Source organism: Astatotilapia calliptera, chromosome 15 (assembly GCF_964374335.1).
Source record: "Astatotilapia calliptera chromosome 15, fAstCal68.1, whole genome shotgun sequence".
NCBI lineage: Eukaryota > Metazoa > Chordata > Actinopteri > Cichliformes > Cichlidae > Astatotilapia > Astatotilapia calliptera.
The window spans coordinates 6167810-6193812 of record NC_137436.1 but is presented as its reverse complement, the minus strand read 5'-3'; the positions used below and the strand labels follow the sequence as shown (position 1 = coordinate 6193812).

General features: G+C 40.9%; 1 protein-coding gene across 4 annotated transcripts; it reads right to left on the bottom strand.

Annotated features, from left to right (window-relative positions):
- Nucleotides 1-1676: 1676 nt before the first annotated feature.
- dpf3 (double PHD fingers 3) lies at nt 1677-25613 on the bottom strand. Of its 4 annotated transcripts, XM_026143636.2 has the most exons (12): nt 25433-25613; nt 14934-15094; nt 12502-12609; nt 9543-9676; nt 9058-9153; nt 8738-8810; nt 8299-8340; nt 7328-7465; nt 7066-7194; nt 2294-2406; nt 1906-1987; nt 1677-1763 (listed from the first exon to the last, which is right to left on the bottom strand). In XM_026143636.2, the coding sequence occupies exons 1-12, from the start codon at nt 25462-25464 to the stop codon at nt 1696-1698; spliced, it is 1176 nt and encodes a 391-aa protein (XP_025999421.1). In that variant the 5' UTR covers nt 25465-25613; the 3' UTR covers nt 1677-1695. The 4 variants fall into 4 exon arrangements, with proteins under 4 accessions (XP_025999421.1, XP_025999422.1, XP_025999423.1 ...); XM_026143637.2 differs by lacking the exon at nt 8299-8340; XM_026143638.2 differs by lacking the exons at nt 1677-1763; nt 1906-1987; nt 2294-2406 and adding an exon at nt 4428-4884.
- Nucleotides 25614-26003: the final 390 nt, after the last annotated feature.

Genomic DNA, 26003 nt, shown 5'->3' with positions numbered 1-26003 from the left:
CTTCTAAGCACTTAACCGGACAGGCAACACTGAAAGACTTGAGTATAATAAGAAATGGATTGGATTACTGTCTGATGAAGAGTTATAATCAATCTCCAATTAAAGATATGATGTATGGTTAGAGGCTAAAATCACAATGCTAGTTATTGAACCTTTTTCACAGAAATCATTTTTAATTAAGCCTTGCTCCTAAATAGAAGATGTTCATTATTGTCATTAGTAACATATCCATTTACCTTCTATGTCAAAATAAATTGATAGCTTAGCTTCAGCGTTTTAGTTGTGGCTTTGTAGGCATGATGGTATTGATTAAACCCTTTTTTTGGTGTTTTTTCTTTTAAAATGAGTGGGCTGAATAGCTTAAAACGTTCAATCAACTCATGGAGTTAGCATGAAATAGCTGGCTAGCAGCAGCTGCTAGTGAAGTTATTTTTTCAGACAAAAACCAAATTCAGCAAAAGTGTAGGAAAATAAATTGTTTAAACTGTGATATGTGAATCTACCACTGCAAGCGTTCCCTTCAAATTAACTATAAAAAACAGAAGGATTAATAAGGAATTGTTTAAAGAACAAAAGTGCGCTCTGATGCTAGCAAGGCTAACGATATTCAGGTTAATGTCAAAATTTACTGAGAAGAAAACCTGTAGCTCTGGCTCATTGACATGTCAGTCAAATAAAGTATGAAGTTGTATTCTTAGCTCACTGAAGATGTAAAATTTTATTTTTAATGAGAAATTTCAGGTATTTATTTAATAAAATGCAATCAGTCTATAATTTGGCTGGGAAGTAGGTGATAGAAAAGGTTTGGGAACCACAGATTTACAGATGAAATTTAGATGAATAATTTTTTAATTCTACTTTTTAAAGTATTTCACCATTAGTAAGGTGTCCTACTGAGCACCACAGTATCCTGGTAACTGAACGAATACAGAAAAACAGACGTGGCTATAAAGTCACTACGCTCCAAAGGGAATGATAGTGGAGGCTGTTTTATCGCCCCATTTCCTCTTAACGCAGGATATAAATTTCACCAAGCTTGACAAAACCTGTGAAAGATGGCATAACTAATACTGAGTCTGTCCAGATGTAAAGTGGGAATGTCACTGTAAAGTCTAAACATAGCAGAGGAGTAGAGCTGGAAGGAGAAATCTAAACAAACATTAGTCAAACTCACTCAAGGTTCCCCCACTGGAGAACTTAAGCTACAAGGGAAGGAAGTGATGCAGCTTCAGCAAATACTTTAGGAGAAACACCTTCCAAATCATACTCAAATAAATCCAAATCAGGGGGGAAAACATGCAGAAATGCAGTTAAAATAAACGTGTACTTCACATGCACATGTTCTACACCGTATTGGCCATTATCAATCTTGCTTTTGCTTTTTGCTGTCTGCTGAGAGGTGAGGTAGAGAAACGAGGGAACAGCAGATCTGCTGTTAGCTGACTTACGCTTAAGATGGCGTATGGCATTTGCATCTGTGAGTGTTGCTTGGCTTTATGAGAGGTAGAGGATCTCTGAGCCTCACACGGGAAACTAAGCCCTGAGCCTGCTAATGCACCGGAGTGTGTATCTGTGGGTATTGTGTGTGTGTGTGTGTTGGGTTGTATCTGGGAGAAAGTATATGTCAAACAGTAAGTGCATCTGTACAAATATATATATATTGTGTTTACATGTGCTTTAAAAAATGTGTGTCCTTTATGCTTCTCCATAGGCTGAGGCCTTGTCTTTTAACAAGTCCAAACACAAGTGACAGCTCCAGCTTCCTGTACAGAGAGGAGAGAAGGAAAGGTTGAAATCTTTTCCATATATAGACTTTGCCTGTAGCAGCTTTCAAACATATAATATAATAATATAGCACCACTGATGTACACTAAAAGCTGTCAGAGTGGCTTTCGGCTGCGGTACCTTCAGGAGGCTGGGTCATCGGTGGCTTCAGGCAGTACATGTGGTATCCTCTGTCACAGTCATCGCAGAACAGCAGCTGGTCCTGCATGAACACACAGTCACTGTCATTATTTTATACAATACATTATAAAACAGGGGCTTGCTGGTTGCACATTGCATATAAAATTAAAATCTTAATTAATTTTTACAGACTTTCAAATTTTTTTGCGTACTTGGCTCCATATAATTCTATATCTACACACAGATAATTTAATATGTATTATTTCTCTGATAGGCTGCACACAAGCTGGTGAAAGGTCATTCCACAGCTTCACAGCCAATTCAAAGTGAGAGCCGACATTTCTGGAGACACAAAGGTTGGCACAAGGTTTTCCTCTGTGATACATACATCATTTTCTGAGGTGCCACAGAGGCTGCAGGACTTGCACTCGATGCACTGCCACTGGTATGTCCTGACGGCCTGCATCATGTTCTCAGTGAACTGCAGACATGTCGGATGACCTGTGTCGGGACGATGAGACAAAGACAAAGGGAAGCAGGGGCAGGAGAAGTGGATTGCCGAAAAAAAGTTTACAAACTGTTTTGGAGTGATTTTAAAGTGGATCTGTTAAACTGATTTCTAGCTTTATATTCTTATTCTCTTATTTTGTGACTCACCTAGCAGCTTTGCCCAGTAACAGTTACGTGTTTTGAATTAATTTTAACACTGGCCATCTGTCTGGTGATTGTGAAGGCCAGTGAGTTCATTGTCATGTTCAAACAAACTCCGATCACTGATTAGCAATTTGTGACAGCACATTATCCTTCTGGATCAGTAGATGGGTACACTGTGGTCTTAAAAGCATGAACATGTTTGGCAATAAGATGGCAACTGTACTAAGGGGACCAAAGTATCCCATTTGAATGTCCAAGCAGAATTCAACTCATCAGACCAGGCAGCGTTTCTTTCAATGGTTCTGTTTTCCAATTTTGGTAAAGTCATGTAAATTCTACCCTAACTCTCCTGTTCTTAGCTGACAGAAGTAACACCTGGTGTGGTCTTCTGCTGTTGTAATCTGTCTGTTTCATGGTTTGATGCTTTGTGTGATGGCTAGGACGGCTGTGTGGGAAAATCCCAGTGGATCAGCACTTTCTGAAATACCCACCATGCACCATGTTTGGCACCAGCAAACATGGCGCATTCAAGATCACTTTAATCCCCTGTCTTCCTGAACTTTAGCTGGTTGTGTTGTCTACGTTAATGGAGTGGCTGTAGCTCAGCAGGTAGAGCAAGTCATCCACTAATTGGAGGGTTTTTGGTTTGATTCCCGGCTGCTCCAGTCTGCATGCCAAATTGGACAAAATAATGAACCCAGAGTTGCTCTCTGAAGCATCCAACAGAGTATGAATGTTAGATAGAAAAGCATGTTGTTGTTTCTGCTCTACTCAGGTAGATTAGAAAATCCCTATATAAAAACCTTTATCATTTACATATTGGACCGGGTTGTTGACCAGGTGTACCTAATAAAGTGGCCAGTGTGTGTCCTTTTGCCGCTCTCCAGGTGGTTTTGCTTTTTATGTTTTAACTTTCATTTCATTTGCCTTTAAATTGTTTTTAGTTCATCCAAATGCGTTACATTTCGTTTTAGCTGCTTGCTGTGTAGCACATTGACCAATGTCTGCTGTGTTTAAATGTGCTATATATATATAAAATGACTTGGCTAACATTGTGAAATATTTCCTCTAATGTGATCTAGTTCACACACAAAAAAAGGATTTGACTCTTCACCCAGATGGCTGCGTGTTTCTCTGTCTTTGTCTTCTATGACAGTGTTGACAGTGTATACAGCAAGTGATTATATGACATGAAAACAAAACACATGGAATCATGTGTGCACAGTTAAACACAGCCGAGACATATTTTATCCTCTTCTGGTAAAACTACAACCATGACAACACAAAAAGAAATATGTAAAGTGGTCCTCTTGTTGCCTGCCTTAATAACATTGTTTTTTGTAGCCTGCCCACATCATCACAGTTATGAGAGGACAGTCATAAGTACACTGGTGTCAATGGGGTATCAATGAGCCATATGCAAGGGTGAACTGACATATATCTGGACTGGGAAAGAAGCCCAAAACACTGATCGCACTGATCCCTCTAAGCCTCATGGGTAAAATAACAAGGAATGTGACCTGTGTAGATATTTGAGTTACTGCCGTCCTCACAAATTACTCTAAGGAATTGCAGTTGAGAAGAAATCCGCTGAGACACTTTTAACAGACATCCTGTTGGCTTAAATGGATAATGGAGTGGTGACTGGCTCTTACCTCGCTGCTCACTGTCCTCTTTAGCTAGTGGAGTGACTTGAGAGTCCAAGTGCCTCCCTCCCCCATGTCACGTGTTCATTTTACCATGGAAAAGTCATGTTTTTAATTCCTTAGTCCGTAGTCCACAGCGCTATCAACGTTTTTGGTCCAGATTTAAGTGGCATGTAGCAAAGATGTATAGTTTGTTATATTGATTATCTGATGCAAGCAAAGTCAAATGTAAGGACATTTTTATTTATTTATTTTTTTGTTTATGAAAAATGGAAAATGGCTCAACTGTTGAAAAATCCACGAGGATGGTAAAAAAATATATGTTAGTGTGTCCATGAGAAACAAATTCCCAAGCAGAAGCATATGTGAATATATATCCTGCATCCTTTCCAAGACACTTTCCAGAAATGTCTTCACTGTGGTTTTCTGCGGTCCATTATGTGCCTCATGAGTCTTTCATTGTTCCCTCAATTAAAACTTTAATGGCAGAAGGCTCAGCTAGTCAAGTTGTCCCATTATTAGCTGTCAGCAACTACATCACTGTCTGAGAACGAAATATCTTCCAGCTCTGCATCTTCAAAGCCATGAAACGTGGAGGCCTCGCTGTCTGACGCGCTGCCGAACAATTCTTCGAGAGTGCTCCGCTTCCTCCCATCCTTCTTCGCTCCTCCTCTTCCAGCTACCATGAAAACATCAGCATCAGAGCAACACAGACAAGGCCACACAGTCTCCCAGTTGTTCTAGCACACTCTACCGTAGTAAGACAACATCTTGCTTGCTGAAATGATTCAACCAAAGGTTTTTTGCTGAGATATCCAGCAGATGCCGTTTTCGGCTAGTGTGGGAAACAAAACGGGGGGAAAAAAGGGGGAAAAATGCAGCCACATGTGCCAAAGGATAATGCATGAAAACTGAGCAACAAAAGAGTGAAAGCATGTTGTCTAAAGGCAGAGGTCTTTACTGATGAACGAGGCTGACATGGAGAAGCATGCAGGATGGAAGCAAGCGGCAGATTCTGCAAATTCGTATGATTCTTTCCTGTGGTTGGCTCTCAGTTCTTATGATCTGAAAGGCTCATTGACAACCCCATTGAAGAGACACTTGAAAGCTTTTATTGCACACCAAAAGCATCTAAATCTACATTATCACCTGAAGGTACAGATTTGTTTGAATTTTTGGGGAACTTGTTCTGAAATATAGAAGGACTACATTAAACTGGGTAACAACATGTACCTCCCCTCATCTCCCTCCTAAATATATGTGTGTAATTTATTCCTTTATATTTGATGCAAACTTTTAAACTGCATCACATCTGTGGCCGATAGAGAAACACAATTTAAATCCGTGTGGCAAAGATAAACATCGCAAGAAAGCGAGAGATACACATGAACAAGATCGTGGACAAAAAGGAAGTAAAGAGAAACAAAAATGAGATGTGTAGTAAGACTTAAAGTAAAGTATGAGTCTAGCAGACAACACATTTCTGATCAATGAAGTGATTGATACAACTCACACACAGCTAGAGGGCAGTTAGCTTAGCTTAGCATAAAAATGTAGAACGGGCAGGAGCGGTGGGGTTACAGGCTCTTTCATGAGGTAACAACAACTTACCAGCACACCTAAAGTTCACATTTTGTTTTGTTTTTTAAATCTGTTTAAAAACCAAAAAGGAGATTTTGTTATCTCTGAACCAAACGAGGCTAACTGTTCCTTTTAAATTGGACTAAGCTAACCTAAGTGTACTGTGTTCTCATGAAAGTTTCTGTAACTTGCTGGAGTTTTTATGAGATGGAGGTGTTAGCCGATGCCTAGCCCCAAACACAAAGGGTCATGTGCTGTTTTTGCCATGCCTTGCCAGGGTTAAACCCTCCCAACAATATAGCTTCAAGTGCTCATGCCTACCCTCCATGGCAAGGTAACAGCACATGGGCAGCCTAAGCTTATGGAGAGGGGGGCAGGCTTAAGACCACCAGGTGGAGGACAGTAATGGCAAAGCTGGAACAGATGGGACTTTCAGGGGGTGAAGCAAGTGCTCATCACCCACCAGGGACACCATGTAATAGATGCATAAAACCTAACCTTATGCATGGTATCAAATCTCATACTTCAGTATTTACGCTTAACTAATAAAAAAAAATAGTTTCCACTTGAGAAATTTTATTGTCTTTCCACTTAAGTCAGTGGGAACAAAGTTGGAAAACAACTAGGAAAGCCAGTTAAACTCCAGTTACTGAGCTGTTGTTGTCACATACGTACAGAGTTTTCTTAGAGTTACGTACATTCGTTAGAAACTTTATTAGCAGGCACACAAATCTGGCTGTGAGCACAGTAGCCATTCCCACAAGTTGCTGAAACCTTCAGGTTACAAAACACAAGCCAACTGGAAGAAAGTTGGCTTAAAGGAACGATGGTCGTAAAAGGAATAATGTGGGTTGTTTCAGGCAGAGGATGAACTAAGAGGTGGCATAAAGGCCCAGTGTTTGATAACAATTTTCATTCTGAAATACGAATGATACAAAGCTACTTTAGTACAGACAATGAATAAAAATATACAGCTGGAAATGAGCACAAATGGTCCCCATTAACTTAGTGTTAAGCTTAGATGGTGCAAACTGTATATGAACAGACACATGAGTTGTATCAATACTTTCATGTCACTCTTGGCAGAAAAGTGAATGGGCACATTCTTAGTACGCCTTCTTGCTGTCCTACTGAAATCACTAATATGGCATTCACTTTTTTCTACTAAGTCTACTGGAGGGATTATATAACTATTGCAATTCAATCAATTAGTGCTTAGGCAAATACAAAATCTCAGGTTTTCACATAAACCATCTATGACCAGTAAGTGAGGACTCACCAGAACGTCCGCAGTCAGAGCAGGACACCAGCTCCTCTGCTTGTCCTGTTTTCCTGTTGGAGTCCTGGTCTCCCAGGCAGAAGTCACAGTAGTCGTTGGGGATAACAGCACCATCAGGGCCCTTTTGAGCTGTTAGCAGGAGAAATAAGGGGAATGGTCCACGAGCTTCCATTCAGTCTGAGCTTTCGTAAGTAAGTGCAAGTTTTTGTGACCTGGAAATATCCCGTTAATCAGTATGATTAAATACCAGCCAGCAACTTACGTTTATGGTTCTCTGAACTCTGAGGAGAAGACGGAGCCATCTCTGGTTCCTTCTCCTCTTCTCCCTCCTCCTCTGCCAGGTGAGTGTGTGTGTAATGGTAGCTCAAGCCAGGCCGGTTCTTGTAGCGCTTTCCACACACTACAGATTTTTTTTTTTAGATCACAGGAAAGTTAAAACCATGAAAACTGCACACTGTCAGGTGAAAACATCAGTGTATGACACTGGTCTAAGTTAGTTGCTGTGAACACCTAGAGAGTCAGTGGAAGACGGTAAGGCGGAACCTCTATCTGCGAAATAACTACAACTATTTGTTGCTAAGAAAATGTTTCCTAAGGTAAATAAGTGGAACTATAGCAAAGTTAAAAGAAAGACAAAGACTTAAAAGAAAAATCATCTCATTTATTTATATTTCTATATATACATAGAAGTATTTTATAAGCAAGTTTATTGAAACTTTTAACGCTGACCTAGACTTGTTATGATATTTTCATGTTCATTTAGGATTTTTTACATGGGTACACTGGCCTTGTAGCCATTATAGACGTTTCTCATTACACAGCTCTCTGGTGCATTATTGATCCAGCTATTTCAGCCTTAACAACAATTAACCAATCAATTCTATTTTCAAATATATAGAAATAAATCAAACCAGTGCAAACACTTATCTAAGAATCGCACACAGCTATAGAGAAACCTATTAAGCATGCACCCCTTAGATGAGCTGGTGTTTAAGCATCAGTTGGCGCATGCTTTGCAACAAGCAAGCATTGAGGCATTAGGTTTACTGTTAGCATCATGCAGTGCTTGCACAGGGATGCCTAGACTACCTTAAAGCAATTAAAGCATTGCACATATTCAGAGCATTAGCATTCAGTCAGTCAAGGACGCCAAATGCCCACTAGCAAAAAGGCCATTCATAAAGACAGCTCAAGAAGCTCCTAGAAAGACAAGATGGAGACAGGTTAAGATACCTTCTTCAGCCTTTTTTGAGTTATACTTTTGTTTGTATCTATCTGGAACAGAGAAGACACAAAAGCAAACAATATCGGAAAGACAGAACAAGACACAAAAACGAGGATGAAATTCATCTGTCTGAGGCTCAGTCAGTATCTCTAGCCACAATTCCCGCGGCAATCCATTACTGAGGAATTCTGTCCAAGTACGAAAGTGGCATGCTGGTCAGGTCTGGATTAACAGCAAACTCTTTCTTCATGCTGCAGAGGACTGCTCTTAGCAACAGAGAGAGGGCTTTAAAAAATATATATATATATATTGATACACGTGTTTTTTCTCTTAACAGCCAGATCTCAGGAGAACACAGTATCTCTGCTCTGAGAAAACACAGTGACTGTAATCGCACCGATTGCAGGATGGTACATGTACAAAGAATGAAGTTTTCTTTGCCCTTACTGTCACAGACATAAGGTTTATCCTGGTCCTCGATGTTAACGGGTTCTGCCCTTCTGCGGCTCGAGCCTCGGTTCTGAAAGGATACACAAGACACTCGTGATCATCCATTTATTTCCTCCAACACAAGTTAAAAAAAAAAGCTTACTGTATCCTATAATGCTGGTAAAGTATTCTGCTTTCAGGTTGATGGTGGTGTTGAGTCTTAACTTATTTGGATTTTGTACTAATGTGACAATTTTTCTGTATTGTATTCTGTATTGCATTACAATTCAAAACACACACCGTCATATATAAATCCTGTTTTTGCTTTCGACACTCACTTTGCCTCTGTTTCTGTTCTTTCTCTTCGGAGTATCGAGTTCAAAGTCTTCATCGTCATGGAAGCCATCCCCATTTTCCTCTGCCTCAAGTACTCTCTGCAGAGTGCAAACGCAAACAGAAAGACAGGGGTTAGACAGAGGTAGCATTAGGTCTCAGGAAGCTGGAAATATATAGATACAGACATATTTACAATTCTCCTGGTTAATGTTTGATTTACTTGTCAGGGGGTTTTCATTGTCATTTGTTGCAGGAAGACATCAAATCTACCTGGCCAATTTTCAGGGAAAGTTGGTGGAGAAACAAAACTTGAGATGCTGCTGTGATTTATTGAAAAAAAAAATCCATGTCTTTACACTGGCTGCACCTCAGAGAAGAGTGGACTTCGGGCATTGGCCAAATAAGATGTCAAATGAGACGCATACATGAAGTTAAAGGGACCCCTACTGGTGACATATACTAATCTTCCTTATCTTATTAACCATACCTGTATTTCTAGCAATGTCTCATCTTCCTTACTGAGGTTGTTTTTTTTCTCCAGCAGGTTGTCCCCCCTTAGTAGGGCCTCCAGGGCTGTGGCCTCCCCCGGTGGCCCCTCACGCTTTGGAGCCAGTTCTGCTTCTGAAGAGAGAAGGCGAAGGAGGGAATGACAAAAAGGAAACAAAGACCACTTGAGGTGGCATGTGTATGTGTCTGTGTATAGCAAGGCAAGTGTGCATCAACCTGTGTGTTTTAATCCCACTTTTTCATCCCGGCATTTCGTACTAAAGTGGCTAAAAGCTGTTAACCTGTGGTCAGGCAGAAAGGAGCACTTGGGGTGTAAGGCTGCTATAAGTAAAGCTCTTATGTGAATGCATCCTTTCACACTGCACCTCGTGCTTCTCGACACTTACAAGTACAACTGTACAGTATAAATCTCCTGACAGAACCACAGTGATGCTCAAATCTATCTGTAAAAAATGTAAAAACATTTTTTATTGCAGTATGCTAGATTAAGCTACTAAACTGAAAACATATATTCCACCATAAGAAGTCGCCTGTGAGCCATGCAGCTCATGTCGGCCTGTGCTCTCCAGGCTGCCGCTGGTAAGATAAAATCATATAATGATGATATTAAAGAAAAATAGAGTGACGGCATTTAAAAGTAAATATATCTTCCTATAAATACAGAGGAAGAAGAAAGAAGAAAGAAGCTCTGTGGTTACTTACATGTGTATTTAGTTACATTTTGCCTAAATGCCTCAAAGTCATTCGTTAACAGGTCGTCTGGTCCATTTATTTTATTTATCGTTTTATTATGTGAGGTGCAGTTGTGGTAATTTAGCACAGATGGTAGGTGACAGAGTTTAATGATTATCATCGGGGTGGACGAGGTTTTATGAGGAAGGAGGGAGCTTTGGGAATAATGAAAAGCAGGCTACCAGATCCAACATCAATAAAAGATAAGACAAGCGTGCTATGGGAAGGAAATTAGCCAAATACATATATTTTTAAAAAACACTCACTGCTTTTAAGCCTGTAATATTTCTCATATATCTCATTCTTCTTTATTTCTCCCCCTATCTAATCTCCTTCATCGTTCCTGCTTTTGCTCTGTTCATTTCCACAGAGACGAACTTGCTGCAGCAGCCCTGCCTCTTTGTCCTCTCCTTTCATCTCTAATACCAGGATGAGAGCCGAATGAAACTAAGGCTATGATAAGAAAAGCAGGGAGCGAGCACAGCTGCTGAGGATGTAAGACACTTATTGAATACAGAGCTTCTGTACCTCTGCGTCTTCCCTCCTCCTCTTCCTCCTCCTCTCATTTGTCTTTCTGTATGCTATGACTTTGTGCTTGCACTGCCTCTGTGTTTTCTTCATTCAACCACCACTCTGCCTCCCCTCCCCAGCACATACATGTTGTCCTTTACTTTGGTCTCTTTTGACAACCTCCTTCCTGCACATGAAACCCACTTTCCTCCTCTAGATTGTCCTTCATTCGTGTCTTTACCTTCTTTTTTGGGGCTAAAGAACACATTGCCTCATTTAATACATGCATGCACAAGTTGCCTGGATTTAAATTCTTAGGTGTGCATCAATAATTTCACATGTAAAGTCCAGTTTACTCATCTTCAGCCTGTGAAAGCAGTTGCACAACACCTTTTTTCCCTCTGGAGGATCAAAATAGGTGACAGAAAGAGGTTTCTGGATGTTTGAAAGAAGTGGTCCCGATGAAAGATGCTGCTGAGTTGCTTTGTGAGATTTTGATAGTGACTTCACAGTCAGGATATCTTGGCTTCTGCTGCTCCTACACAGATCTCATGTGTTTTGTTTTAACCTGCTATATAGAAGACTAGTTGAGAGGACAGAAAAATGGTTCCTGAAACCCTAACATGAGCTGGGACGTGAAAAAGGAAAAGCGAAACTCTACAAGAACAAGGAATTCATATGTGGCATGGCTTCTGTGTATTCACAGAGACAAACCTCTCTGCTCAGGAAGCATTAAATAAACATAAAGCATTTTGCAAAAGCCCACGAGGGGAGAATTCACATTCTTCTGTTTTGTTATGATAGACATCTGGTCCAAACTACACAATAGGATATCTCAAAAACAAAAGACAAGAATTCTGCACTTCTACTCTCGGCGTCCGAAAGTTTTGCATGCCTCTTTAACTACAGTGTTACCTTCTCTAATTTCTTCTGTTTTTATGCAAGCTTGTTGGTTGATGAGCTGGTTAGCTGTAGCTTTTGTTTTTTTGTTTTTTTCTTGTTGTTTTTTTTTCCTCATCAGAAGGACTCTCTGTCCTCATCTTGAAAGCAAAGCAAGTCATTCTTAGCGGAAAGCTCCAGAGTATTAGATTGCATCTGGAAGACAGCGAGAGGGGAAACAATAGAGTAGAAAAGCAGAAACAAAGACTTGCCTTCATTCCCCTCCTTCACAGGTTCCTGATGGGGGCATTCCTTTTGCTAAAATCCCAACCCACCCGTTATAACACACACTCTGTATGCATGCATGGATGCACACACTCATAAGAGAGAACACACTTCCACCTCATAGGACTCACTTACATTGTTATGCCTCATGGACAAATGATTATAGAGGCCCAGTTAGGGTGCTTCTGTGGTGCAACGGGCAGCAAGAGTCGTGTGTGTGTGTGTGGGGGGGTATTTGTGTGCCTATGCATATGTGCGCCTATAGCCACAGAACAGAGAGAGAGGCGGCATTGATTCCAGGGAGAAAATGAACCTGGAGACCTGGTAGGAGAGACGAGCTAACCCGAGCCAGATGGCCAGGCAGCAAGCGTGCGCAATAGCTACATGCAGATACCCAGCAGCACAGAGGCCACAAATAAAACAGATGTATTTATGTGACGGCATGAATAAATAAAATAAAATGCATTAAAGTAGGCTCCGTTGCGTAACTGTGGGTCTTGACTTTCACTGCATGGCTGTGCTGTTTGTCTCACCTAGTCGAAGCTCACACAGGCGGAGCTGGGGATCCAGGGGAGGGTGGAGTCGCCTCTTCTTTCTCCAGCAACGAGCGGGGTAGGTATACATCTGTCCTGCTGCCTGGCCTGGAAACACACACACATACACACACACACATATGTATCCATATATATGTACACACAGAGAGTCACACAGGCACACAGGAAGAATTTTAACAACCACTGGCAAGCATACCATTTTAACAAACCTTGCATTGAGCTCTGCAACACACAAACACAGTAATGCACACAGAGACCTGGTCTTTCCTGACACTTAATATGTTGCAATATGATTTCAGTAGTGCTCAGGCACTACCCCATATATTCAGAGGGGTCCAGCTCTTGTGATCAAATTCTAGAGACTATGTATCACTCTCAAGCTAAAATTGCAGCTCTTTGAAGACTTTTAATGACATTTATCTGAGAAGTACCAAAAGATACATCAGTATGCTAATGTTGAGAAGATGCAGTTTTACTTTTTTCCAGTCAAATGCTGTTTGTTCTCAAACCCTAATCGTATTCCACCAATAGCCACGTAGGAGGGAGAGATGAAAAACAGGGGTTTTAAGTCTGCATGAGCGGTGAATAAAAATCAAGAGATGGAGGGGGAGGGATAAACCTAGAATAAATGCATATAATGTGACTTAGGTCTGCCACAAAGTATAGGGTGTGGCCTGAAGGGCTTTGCATACAAGATGGAGAGCAGGCTATTTGTGTCCAGCTCCCAGTAAATAGCAGATTGTTCCCTTTGCCTTTACAGAAGAACCAGATGTGCACAATGCATTCTAACTGCTTAAGGATAAATCAGCAAACAGTAACTCGGGGAATATACAAAAGATGAGCTGGCAGACTTTTTTTTACTGATGGAGGAAATCCATTAATTCATATTTATCAGTGTTTTCTGATATATGTTTATTAACTTTCCTGCAGCGAGTTGGGCAAGAAGATTGATACCACTCTCATGCCTGTGCAGTGAAGATGAAGCTCCAGCATGAGGCTGTTCATCTTAGCTTAGCGTAAAAACTGGAAGGCAAAAGCTAATAGCTAGCCCAGCTCTAAATTCACCTACCAGAACTTGTAAAGCTCGCAAATTAACATGCTATATTTCACAGTCATTTCCTGGAGTCTGCACTGGTTTCCTGGCAGGCTCATTTCAATATTCCCTGAGGAGTGATTGTTTCTGGCCAAAAAATTAATCCAGCAGTAATTCAGACTTTTGACTTTTGTTAGCAGATATACTGTATCGGTGAGAGAGTTGTAGACTGACTGTTTGTATATTCATAGTCAAGTCAAGGGAGCTGTTCTTCCTTCTTTTCTTAAATCTGAGAAAGTAACTTCTTTCTGGCCAAAATCATAATTCAGATCCCAAAAGCAAACAAATAATGTGGTTCTTTTTAAAGTCTTTTTTTTTAGTTTAAGTTCTTTCAGCTCCAAAAAGAGTTACTGTAGCTTTATTGGCCAAAAAAAGGTTTATTATAAACATAGTGTGCCATGTCACACAAAGCATAAACTACACTCACAAGATTTGATGAAGTTCAGTTAGTTGATATGTAATATCTCCTAGACACCGATGATACAGGATTTTTAAGACGAATACTAATGCTGATATTTAGTGATTTAAAAATCCAATAATCTGATATGTTGGTCGATATTTTTTTTCTTTCAGACACACAAAACAAGAACAGATTTCCTTAACATTTGTTAGGGAAATGTGACTGCCCAGTCTGCTGAGAGCCTGATAGGGATGTTGCAGAGCGCCCTCTGGACAAACTATGCAAAATAAAAGCCGTTTCTCCTGTCTGTTCACTTTTTGAAGTATTCATTTATCAGATGGTAAAAATGTCAGTACTGATAGATCAGACCAAGGCTAATATCAGCCGAAAATATTGGCTCATTGATAAATTGGGTGGGCTCTAATATCTGCCAACTTGTAGCTATAGAGGTATAACCATAGCCCAGGTACTTTATTCAAGATATTTTTTTAGTTGATTTATTTTAGTAAGAGGAAGACATGCACCAAATGGCCTGGGGCGGTTTCAAGTCTGGGCTGCTGCGTTAGCCTCATGGCATATGGGTTATTTGTTTAACCCAGTGAGTTAAATGGTGCACCTACTCAAGAATGATTTTTATTTTTTTATTCGTGAATAGAGCCTGATCAGGTCTTTACATATGACATACTGTATTTAGTGACTAAAAAAATCCACACTAGTGGCAGTACAGATTAGAAGTTTACATTTTTACTACTGTTTGCATTCAGTGCTGCAGCCAGTAGCTGTAGCCTTATGTTGAATTTTTAAACGAGAGTGACATCAATCATCTCCCTGAAGCAAAAAAATGCAGATATCTCCAAATGCAGACTTAATGAATGAATAACTTTTGCTACATTTTTCAACCTTTGCGGTGTTTCTCACCTGGCTGACGTTGGTGCTTTTCCATCCAGATGTAACAGTTGTTCTGTGCCACACCGGTTTGTGAGTCCAAGAAGGGCATGCGCACGCTGCGCTCTGCACAGAGTCGGGCATTGTAGTTCCTACAGTGTTCGATGGCCTCCTTGTAGAACTGGTCGCCAAGCCTGTCCACAGAGAAACACGAAGAACATGTTAGGAAAACAGGCACACACAGCTTTGATTCCAGTGTAATCCATCAGGTTTGTTAGCATTAACTTCTACATCAACTGCCCCATTCATTCAACATCTGAATTAAATGCATTATATGTGGCTACTGAGTCACTCACAACAACTGTTTATATCTTATTAACTAAATGCTAACATTTGTGGATCTTTAACGCCACTAGTATAAATTGGATATCAGCTGGGTGTTAGTATAATACAAAAACTTGTTCTGGCTTTACAGCATAAAGGCAGCTGAACTGAAAGTGATTGGCATTAGAACAGTGAGGACAAATATAACAGGAAATGATTAGGAGATGAGATGTTTCATGCTGTCAAATTTGTAGATGACTAAGTGTGCCACAATGAAGTCCACACAACAGATGTGCTATAAACAGATGTGCATCGACTGATAAGAGGATACAAATCAGGATGTGAACCATCAATAACCTACACAGTCCCAGTCTCACAGCAGGATTTCTGCAGCTAAGATCATTAGAGTCAGAGAGAACAAACCAAGATTTATTTGCTTCCCTTAATGATTAAGTCTTTCTTAAATGAGACACATGTAAAAGAGACTTTTCTGTTTAGCATGAAATCCCTGATCATTTAATCCAATGCAGCATAATTAGTGTCAAGGAGGTTGTTTTCCATAATGCCACAAGGACTTTCTGTTGCTAGGCTGGAACATATCGAAAGCAGCAGAACAGCGTCAGTTTTTCTGTTTATTTACATATCATAGTCTATCTGGCTGCCTATCACCCGTCTCTCTGACTGGCCAAGCTAAGACGGGCGGTCTGTGGATACTGCGCACAGATATGTAAAGAATGCCAAGCTGGACAAAGACCAGCTCTCTGGTCACACTGAATCTCACAAAGATGTGCAGTGTTTGGAGATGGAGGTTGCAGAGGGTGAAGGAAGGAGGGATGGATAGTGGGAAGGGAGAAGGGTAAGAAGTGGAGTGACTAGCAGTGGAGCGTGAACCAGGTAGTGCATGCATAAGATGAAGGAAAAGAGGGGGTGAGTGTCACATAAGAAGTAAGAAGGGGGTGCCTACTTTGTAAGAGCAAAGAGGACATAAATAGGAATAGGAAGAGAGAAAACTGAACAATCGGACATGTGTAGAACAAATGGCAGCTGCATGTTTTTCATATTTGTTAAATGTGAACCTCAACTTTGGCTATACTGGTGCATCTGGACAAGGATGTTTTCCTTGTTTTACTCCCCACATGTTGCATCTGCAGGGAGAACAAAGGCTCGTCTAAACCCAGAACCCTCTTTACTGGGTTTGACCACACGTCACAGTGTAGAAGGAATCATGCAAATCTGTACCTTTAATTGCTTGGTGACCTTTTTGGCTCTCAAAATTTAGCCCAACAATTAGCTTTAGAGGGTATAGTTTTGTAGAATGTAAATGCAGTAACAGAAATGGCTTTTTATGGGAGGCAAAAAGTCCTAGTGGAAAACATATCACATGTCTGGAAACATACAAAGGACTGTTGTGTCCTATATCTGGATGCACAGCACTGCCTGACACACGCACTTCAGGTAAATCATCACATTTAACTCTAGTTATTCGTGTTATTAAGGAATGATAATTGCAGAAATGCCACTGAAATCCCATCAAAGCTCACTGTGAATTGTAAAATGGCCTGTATTTGTATAGCGCTTTACTAGTCCCTAAAGACCCCAAAGCGCTTTACACATCCAGTCATCCACCCATTCACACACACATTCACACACTGGTGATGGCAAGCTACATTGTAGCCACAGCCACCCTGGGGCGCACTGACAGAGAATTAATTGTTATCAAAAGTATATTTAATCTAATCCACAGTGCTACAAAAATCACTTTGGATTAATGTCAGAGAGAAGCAGCTCCTTTCAGAAACAGGCAGCCAGCAGAAACTCCAAGATTGCTACCAGGCAATAAACAGTCCAACAAGTGATACCCATAAGTCCACAAATATAAGTCAAACTGCTGTTTGTGTTATAGATTTCTCTAACTCAAATCTGCTGGTGACTGTGGACTGGAATTCGTTTATATCAGGAATAATTCTCTTCATGTTGACTAAGGTTTTTGTGCAGAGACCTCCAGAAATGAGGGATGCAGCTGGTGCTTTTTGTGACACGTGTTTTTACAGTATGAGACCAGCAGTCACAGTGATCCACTCAAATCCAAATCTCCAGAAGAGACTTCCTGTCACATAACTCATGTTCCCAGAGGTAAAGTGTTATCTCTGCTGTCACTATCAGTTGGCTAGATTGAATTGTGTGTGTGTGTGTGTGTGTGTGTGTGTGTGTGTGTGTGTGTGTGTGTGTGTGTGTGTGTGTGTGTACCTACGGGTATTTCTCCTCATCCTTCCTCCCTCATTTTTTTCCCTCCCCCGTGTCATCCCATATTGCCTGTACGTTTCTGTCCCGTTTCCGACAACAAAGCGTCTGCATAACCTCCCCGGGCGGCTTCATAAACTCTTACGTAAGTGAGTGTTCGTGCACAGCTCGTTTGCCTGCTGTGCATTTGTCTGTGTGTTGTATTCATTACGTGAGAGTAAATAGTGTATGAGGATGCCTCCGAGACTTCTGTCTGCGGCTTGCGTGTCCTGAGACATTCTTACCCAAACTTGATTTGACTATCCTCAATTGCTCTGTGCTCCAACCGTGAGTTAACTGTATGGCTGAGTGCAGTGATGGAGCTTATGTAAGGCGAGTTTTGCATGTCAGGGAACGCATTCCTCTTGGACACCAGCTTCCTGGATACTGATGGAATCTGCAGTTGTTAAGTGTGTTTTTGTGTCTGTGTGCACCACTACGACTGTTTCAGCTCATTCCATGCTGGCACAAAAGAGCTGTGTATACAACAGTCAGTATAGGTTTCATTGGTCTTGGATCACTATTTCATTCTATACCTATAGGCGCAGGTAGGTCTATCGGTAAAAGCTTACAGAGGTAAAGAACATTTCAATCCCATCCTTTGTTCTGTGTTTGGACATCAGGGGCTATTGCCCTCACAGGTACCCATTAATGATGTATCACAGTTAAAGGGAGACATCATTGAACAGTTGAGGGGCTAATTTCATTTGCATTCAGCTCAAGGCGAGCAAACAGGGTCTGACACGCACACATGCTAGAGAAGGAAGTCCAAAAAGGGCTAATGAACGTTATGAATATTTAATGTGGTACTCAGTCCTTAGCCAAGGGGAGTGGAGGCTCCATTAATCAGCCTTTGTGTTTGGATATCTCCTGTCATTTCTCTTCATCAGTCTTACTCGTATCTGTCACTTTCTCTTCCTCCTCGGTGAATTGAATATTTAGCCACTGAAAGAACTCATCAACAGCAAAATAAATCACTGTCATCCGTCTCTTCACATTTGTGTTAATCTCTCAAGACTCTCTGTTTTCTTGGTGTTTTGATCCCATCTCAGTTTGCTATAATGTGCTACTGTATCTCACAGCCGATTATTTGCTTTGTTTTTAATAGTCTTTGCATTTTTAACACAAAAAGAAAAAAAATTGGCCCCCAAAATTTAGACCTGTGTTCTCAAATGTGAACATTTAACACTTTCGTTCCCATGTGTGATAAACTGCCTTTACTTATTATCCAAACCTGTTGACTTGAAAAAATAAATTCTATTCTATTTTATTTATATGGTGCCAATTCACAACAACAATCACACGACCACCTATGAGGAAGCACTTGGTGACAGCGAGAAGGAAAAACTCCCTTTTAACAGGAAGAAACTCGTGGCTCAGGGATGGGCAACCATCTGCCGCGACCACTTGGTGGTGAGGGGAAAGAGAAGACAGCAGAGAGACAGGACAAAAGACACACTATGAGAAACAGAGCAAGAGTTTAATAATAACTAATGATTAAATGCAGTAGTGGTATATAAACACACAGAGAGTGAAAACAGATAAGCGAAGAAGAAGTGCTCAGTGCATCATGGGAAGCCCCCAACAGCCTAGGCCTATGCCCCTGCAGCATAACTACGGGATGGTTCAGGGTCATCTGATTCAACTTTAAGCTTAATTGTTAAGTTGCATTAATTTAACAAGGGTGAGTTATACTGGCTTGTAAAAGTTAAAAGCACTTTAGTGCTTAGTTTAACAATTTTTCGCAATAAATAAACTCACAAAACGACATTATGAATGGTCACATAAAATAAGAAAAGTGTCATGTGCCATAGACTGACAGTCTGTCCAGGGTGTACCCCACCTCTTGCCCTATGACAGCTGGGATAGGCCCCCTTCCCGCAATTCTGTTTTGGACAGGTGGAAGAAAATGGATGGTAAAATTAATGGGCTGATTTTCTTCTGAACACAAATATGAGAAATTATTGCATCTGCTAACATGCAAAAATGCTTTTTGTAGGTGAACTCCAGCAAGCACCGACTAATATAGTTCCAATTCTTAACCACAAAATGAGACCCTAATTACAGCATATTAAACTGTCTGAGCCTGCTTTTGGACGGAGCGTTTGTGTGTCTGGGGGCAGGCATGTTTGCAGGTGTGAATGCATAGCAGATTAAACTGTTGCTCTTTCACTACAGTTATTTGGAATTTTGAGATGTAGGCAGCTCTTTATCACACTAGTTTATAAACTGGGCGGATATCAGTCATCAAGGCCATCAAGGCCAGGTTTTTAGTACACACTATATGGACAAAAGTATTGGGCTACACCTTTTAATCTTTGATTTCTGGCATTTTCAGTCCAGTTGCCACTGGTATAAAATCACACACCTATCCACAAACATTACTGAAAGAATAAAGAGTTTACTGAATTTGAGCGTGGTGCTGTAGTAGCATGTAGCATTGCAAAGTGGAAGTGTTAAGGAACACAGCAACTCAACCACAGCATGAAGTGGCAGACCATGTAAAGCAGGGGTCGGCAACCCTGGGCACGCCTGCCACAGCTGACACGCCAAGGGTTAACTGATGGCACAAGCTGGACTGGCCATCAGGCATTTGCCCGGTATGCAAGATGTAACGGTAATGGTATAAACACGAAAGGTGGTGGATTGGCCAGATGCTGGCCGGTGTGTCAAAATAACTCAGTTGTTTGGTGGTGGCTATGGCGCAGCTCCCAGAGGCCAGCAAGTGGATGAGGGGAAAGGGGAGGCAGGAGGAGGAGAGACCCGAGGCGGCCACCGGTCCGAGTGTCAGGTGAACTGAACTTTGGGTAAGAAGTTATGACCTGCAGTCTATCTGGGTCAGATATACACCAAGTTTAGGTGTAGTTTATTTTCGTTGTGCTGACTTTACAGTCAGTTACAATAACTCGTACTGTGTGCTAGCTAGCATGACGGAGTTTCTATACACCTGGGTGGGTGCTATGATGTTACTGATAGTGAACTTTATTTTATTCATAAGGTTAGTTAGTAGAGTTGCCAACCGTCCTGTAAAAAACAGAATCGTCACATATTCAGAGAAAATATTACGCATTTCGTATTGAGCTGAAAAGGAACACAGTTTGTCCTGGACTTCAGCTAGAATGAAAGAAAAGACACAAAGCTGGAGTTATTCTGTGTCTTTTCAGCAGCACGTTTAAGCTTGATCAGCTGTTGTTAGAATTGATTTAATATTAATTTCTAGTATCAGCTGATGTTTATTGGAGCCACAGCCGTAAAGCTTCTGGTCATGATATCGGTTTGGATATGTGGTGAGAGGGAAACATGAAGATGAAACCAGGAGATGTCCTTACTGAATCATCAGAGCTGGACAGGTGATGGAGAAACAGGTTTACCTTTTAGGTGACATGAATGAGTTGAAGGGAAGTTATGAACTGTTTCTGAGAGACAAATAACACCAGGATCCTTTTCTATTTAGCTGACAGCTGGTAATTGTGCAGGGGCGGGTCTAGAAAAGTTTTGCCAGGGCTCCAGGTAGGGCACAAACAGGGAAAGTGGGGCACAAAGAAATACTTTTCTTTCTTATTCTCATTTAAAGTGTCTGGTTTTTATTAAATAATTATCTGAATCTTACAACCAAAGTTTTTATCTGACGTAAAATGTATAGAAATCATACATATACCAACAATACTGGAATCCACAGCTGTGCGTGTTCATGGAGCTTGCATTTTCACCTGCTGGACATCACTACCTGACAAGTTTAACTGTCTTTAGAAAATTACAGAGGCCTTATTGACAGTATTTGGCTCTACATATCTGTGTGAGCAGATTTTCTCTCACACGAAGAGTGTCCTCAGGTAGCCATCTGAATGCTGGACACTCGGGGACCTGTGCCTCTGAGTGGGAGAGGATAGATCACATTAACATGTGTGTCTCTGTATTAACAGAGATACACATGTTATTTTTCTTATCATTGTTGTGAGGAGACCATAAATAGCATTTGCATTTTCTGTTTTACAGTTCATTTGAATTCTTGTTATGGATAAAAAAGTGTCTTTTTTTTGTTTCAAAATAGCTGATAACTTTTTGCTGATAGCTGCAAACATCTGCGAACAAATATCATTCTATAAAGTTTTTCTATATAGTCTGTAACTGTTAATATAGAGCGTTATTAAATTTATTGCTAATGCAATCATATGGCACATTGACTTCTGAGGAGATTTTAGATGGCACTCATCATCAGAAAGGTTGCCGACCCCTGATGTAATGTTACAGAGCGAGGTCATCGACTGATGAGGCTCATAAGTTACCAACAATCTGCTCACTCAGTAAATTCAGAGTTTCAGACCTTATCTGACATTAACATCATCACAAAGACTGTGCACTGGTAGCTTCACGGCAGGCTTTCCATGGTCAAGCAGGTGTCGTGTACAGGTGACCCAATACTGTTATTCACATATAGGAGTATAAGCGGTTCATCAATACAGACCATGGCATGCAATTTTTGTTTTTATTGTTGTTTTTTGTTAATTATAGTTTAAATGAGCAGCTTCTGTACTGTATTGGAGCAGTATATTCACTGATTGGTAATTAAATGATGACTTATGTCATGGACTATAACAGTATGGCATGTTTTCTGAAATATTTTTTCCACTTCACAGTACAGTACAGTTGTGGCATTTGCAGTTCAATAGATAAAAGTCTTGAGTTACAGGAAAACTGAACAATCCTGCAAAAGAGACTGTGTCAAATACTTTAGAGGTGGAGCCCTGAAACATGCAGAACTGTTTAAATGTTGTGTGCCTGGACGCAAGTCACAGGTAATGGAAAGCTGTATGGGCAATGCTTTCACAATACAGTAATTAGGATGATCTCTGTAACATTACACAGATGCATCTTTCTAATAGACTGTGCTGGACAGTACAACATATACACAGCATCTCGAAGGAAAGTTAATAGCATTAGGGAATGCTGGAGGTTAACCACATATTGAGCAAAAGATGGTCAGAGGAGATCAAATCCAGTATAGGAGTAAGTAGGAGCCCTAGGGGGATGTGTGAAGCGGGGCAACAGCATGTGGGTACTGATCGGCTTCTTTGTGTAGCACTTTGTAGGTCGAGCAGTGTGAAGCATAGAGAAGGGAGACGGAGGAGGAGGGGCCAAGGAGGCAGAATGGGAGGGAAAGGGGGTGGCGGGGTACAGGGTGGGGATTCGATATGTCCTGGGGCACACGTGTTCCCTTTCAAATCCTGTCACACTCATTTTTCTCCCAAACACACAAATGACCGTACACACGAGCACATTCATGCACACACACTCCTGCCTGTACGCAAACAGACACACAAAGGGAGTAAAAGGGAAAGGTGCAAAGTGCAGTCTGAGGTGGAGGGAAGAAGGAGAGAGGCAGGGCAAACAGCTGAAGAGGAAAGGGTGTTGCAGAAGGGGGGAAACCCTGAATTAGATGCTCTTGCTGTTGTTTTGCTGAGGGATGGGTGGAGGACCAGAGACACCAGAAGTCAGGAGAGGTGAAGGAGTGGAAGGTGTAGACATGGCTTGACCCATACGTCATTTCAACTCAGCATGAGCATTACTGGAGGAAATGTGGAGGATAAAATGTTTGTCCAACATAAAAGATTCTATTTTGTATTGTAAAGGATACCACATGCTTATCTCTCAGCTCTCCAAAGTCTCACATATACCCATAGAGAGAGAAAAATGTTTCCATGTGCAGAACATGGAAAAAAAGAAAAAGCATTGATCACTGCTTGGAGGTTTCCATTTAAAAAAAAATGTTCCTGTCCATTTAATTGTCTGTGCCTGGAAACCATTCTATTCCCATTCCCTGAGCTCGGATAGACAAAGGCCAGGGTTCAACCCAGCGCTCAGAGTGTAGTATAAATGTATGCAGCAGGACTAAATGCAGGCAGACAGACACCCCTCCACCCACCTCCATCACTCACTCACGCTCCCTCTCACAAGAACTGGGGGAGGGGCGCACGTCTACGCAGACATGCAAAAAAAACCAAAAACCCCACAATAAAAATCCACGACCCCAAACACACTGACAACCCTACATCTCTCTTACATTTCCTCTAATCTGAGTTCAAGTTCTCTCAATCCTTGTGCAAACACAACCAATCCACATCCCACCTGATCTCTTTGGTTTTTATTTACAAATCCAACTCTAATGAAAGAAGGTAACAGGCGCGATATGCACATCTCTACATATGAATCGCAGCGCTTATTTGAATACTTCTCATGTCGGCTTCTCATTATCCCACCCGGCCTCCCAGGATTCAATTACCAAAAGTCTTTTTGAAAATGAGAATTTGAGTCAGTCGAGGAAAATATGCATTGCTAAACATGAGCGAGCGAGTCCACAAAGCCAGACATATTTACTGCCATGTTCCTTATGGTTATAATTCATCTGTCAGAGCTGGGCACTGACAAGAGAGCAGGCTAGATTATTACCACGTCCTCACTGAGCGCGCATTATTAACGTGCCACATCCTGAGTACGACTCAGAAGTAAGGCCTTTTGTTTCAAACACAGTAGACTCTGTCTAAAACGTAGACCGCGACTTTACTTCCCAAGGTTGTAACTCACATGTTACTTGATATTGGGTCTTACATTCCAACACATTACACTTCACATACACTTTTCATTACAGTTGCCTCTCATATTTTGCTCTGAGCTTATACTAGTATGTCTGTTGTGGTAGGTGGGGTCCTGTGTCCATATGCATATCGCTTTCCCTTTTTTGCAGATATTAGATTGGTGGGGGGTGTCTATCTGAGAAAGCCCTGCTGCATGCAAAGGGCAGATGGGACTCCCTCCCTCCCTCTGCCCCAGCATCAGCCTGTCTTTTTCTTTTTCTTTTTTTTCTTTTTTTACGTGTACCTCCGTTAACAGATGGACCCAGCGAAACACTGAAATACTGGGACGCTCTCTAATCTGCTGCTCTACATGCACACAAAAGCAAACACATATACCTTCATTCCCTACAGCCTAATCTGTTTCGGTACAACACAGAAGCATTAAGTCCCCCCCCTCCTCCACACAGTAACCATGTATGACATGTTTCTGGTTGTCAACAACAACAAAAACAACAACAATAAAGAGCTCTACAAAATAAGAGCATCATTTCAGAATCTATTTTAAGGGACCCGCAGCAGCATTCCGTTCAAATTAATAAAACACTTGCCTCTTGCACAAGAAACTGTCAAACACTGCGCATTCCACATGACCAGTGGTAAACATCTGCCGTCAGCCAGCAGCAGGGGCGGGGGGGACATGCATTCTGTGATATAATGAAAGTTGGTTTTATCCCCTAAATCTTTACTCTACTTAGGATCACATCCCATTAACCTTTTTTTAAACCCATGCTCATATACATTATTTTTCTACAAATGCATTTTCAAACCGCCAAGATCGGCTTTAAGCAGTTTATTCCTCCACGCACACAAATTAAAGTTAATGTAATAACCTGCTGTGCGTGAGCTTGTCAGGCTCAGACAAGCACGAGTCGCGCAGTGGGAGCTTTGTGTCAGTACTTGCATTATATTAACTACACAAATATCCCCGACAAGGAGCGCAGGCAAACTTCTGACAGACGAGGTTTTTTTTAATTCTATTTATTTTTAAAAGTGGAATGTCCGCAACTTTATGCATAAATGAAACTGAATGTAGTCATTTGCGCGCGGACTGGTGATGTTTTCCGTTCGCACACCGTGCATAAGTGCATGCTTTTATATTCGTATTGCACAATACAGCAACTAGGCAACGGTACCTGAAGATACGGAGACTGCCCAAGTATATACTAAAGGTGTTAAATGTTAGACTTATTTAAAAGCGCGTGTAATCCCCATACAGTCATAATAGCTCGTTACATTCATCTTACACGATGCAGTAATTTCGTTAAAATAATAATAACAAAAAAGAAATGTACTTACGATTTCAAAGGATTATGAATGACAGTCGCCATCTTCCTGTAGGACTATAACGTAATATTCCAAATCTCGGTGTAGTTTGGGACCCTTATGAAAAAAAGAAAAAAGAAGAAAAAAACAGCCAATGCGGTCCTGTGCGCTGTGCTCCCTGCCAATACAACACCAGCATCAGGACTTTAGGCGTGGCTTCAGATAAATCTGTCAAAATGAATGCCCCAGACCCCAGATTGTGATAACACCATGAAATTAACTTGATTTAGCCTTATCATTGAAAACCACAACATGAATGCTATGTAGCATGGGATACTATTACAGTCTCACTTCTAATGTTTTTTTATTTTTATTTATTTATTTATTTATTTGGGGGGGGGGGGGTGTTGAGGTTTTAACGGCTGGAAAATAAATCCAACGACATGTCAAACATTTATTTTTTTTATTTTTTTTTGTAATTTAAAGTAAGTGCCGCTTTAAATTATATAGTGTTAAGGGCGTATATATGTCAAACAGTCACTTTATTTTGTATTTCAATATCCAACTTTTTCCGAGAATCCAGTGAAATAAAAGTAATTTTCTA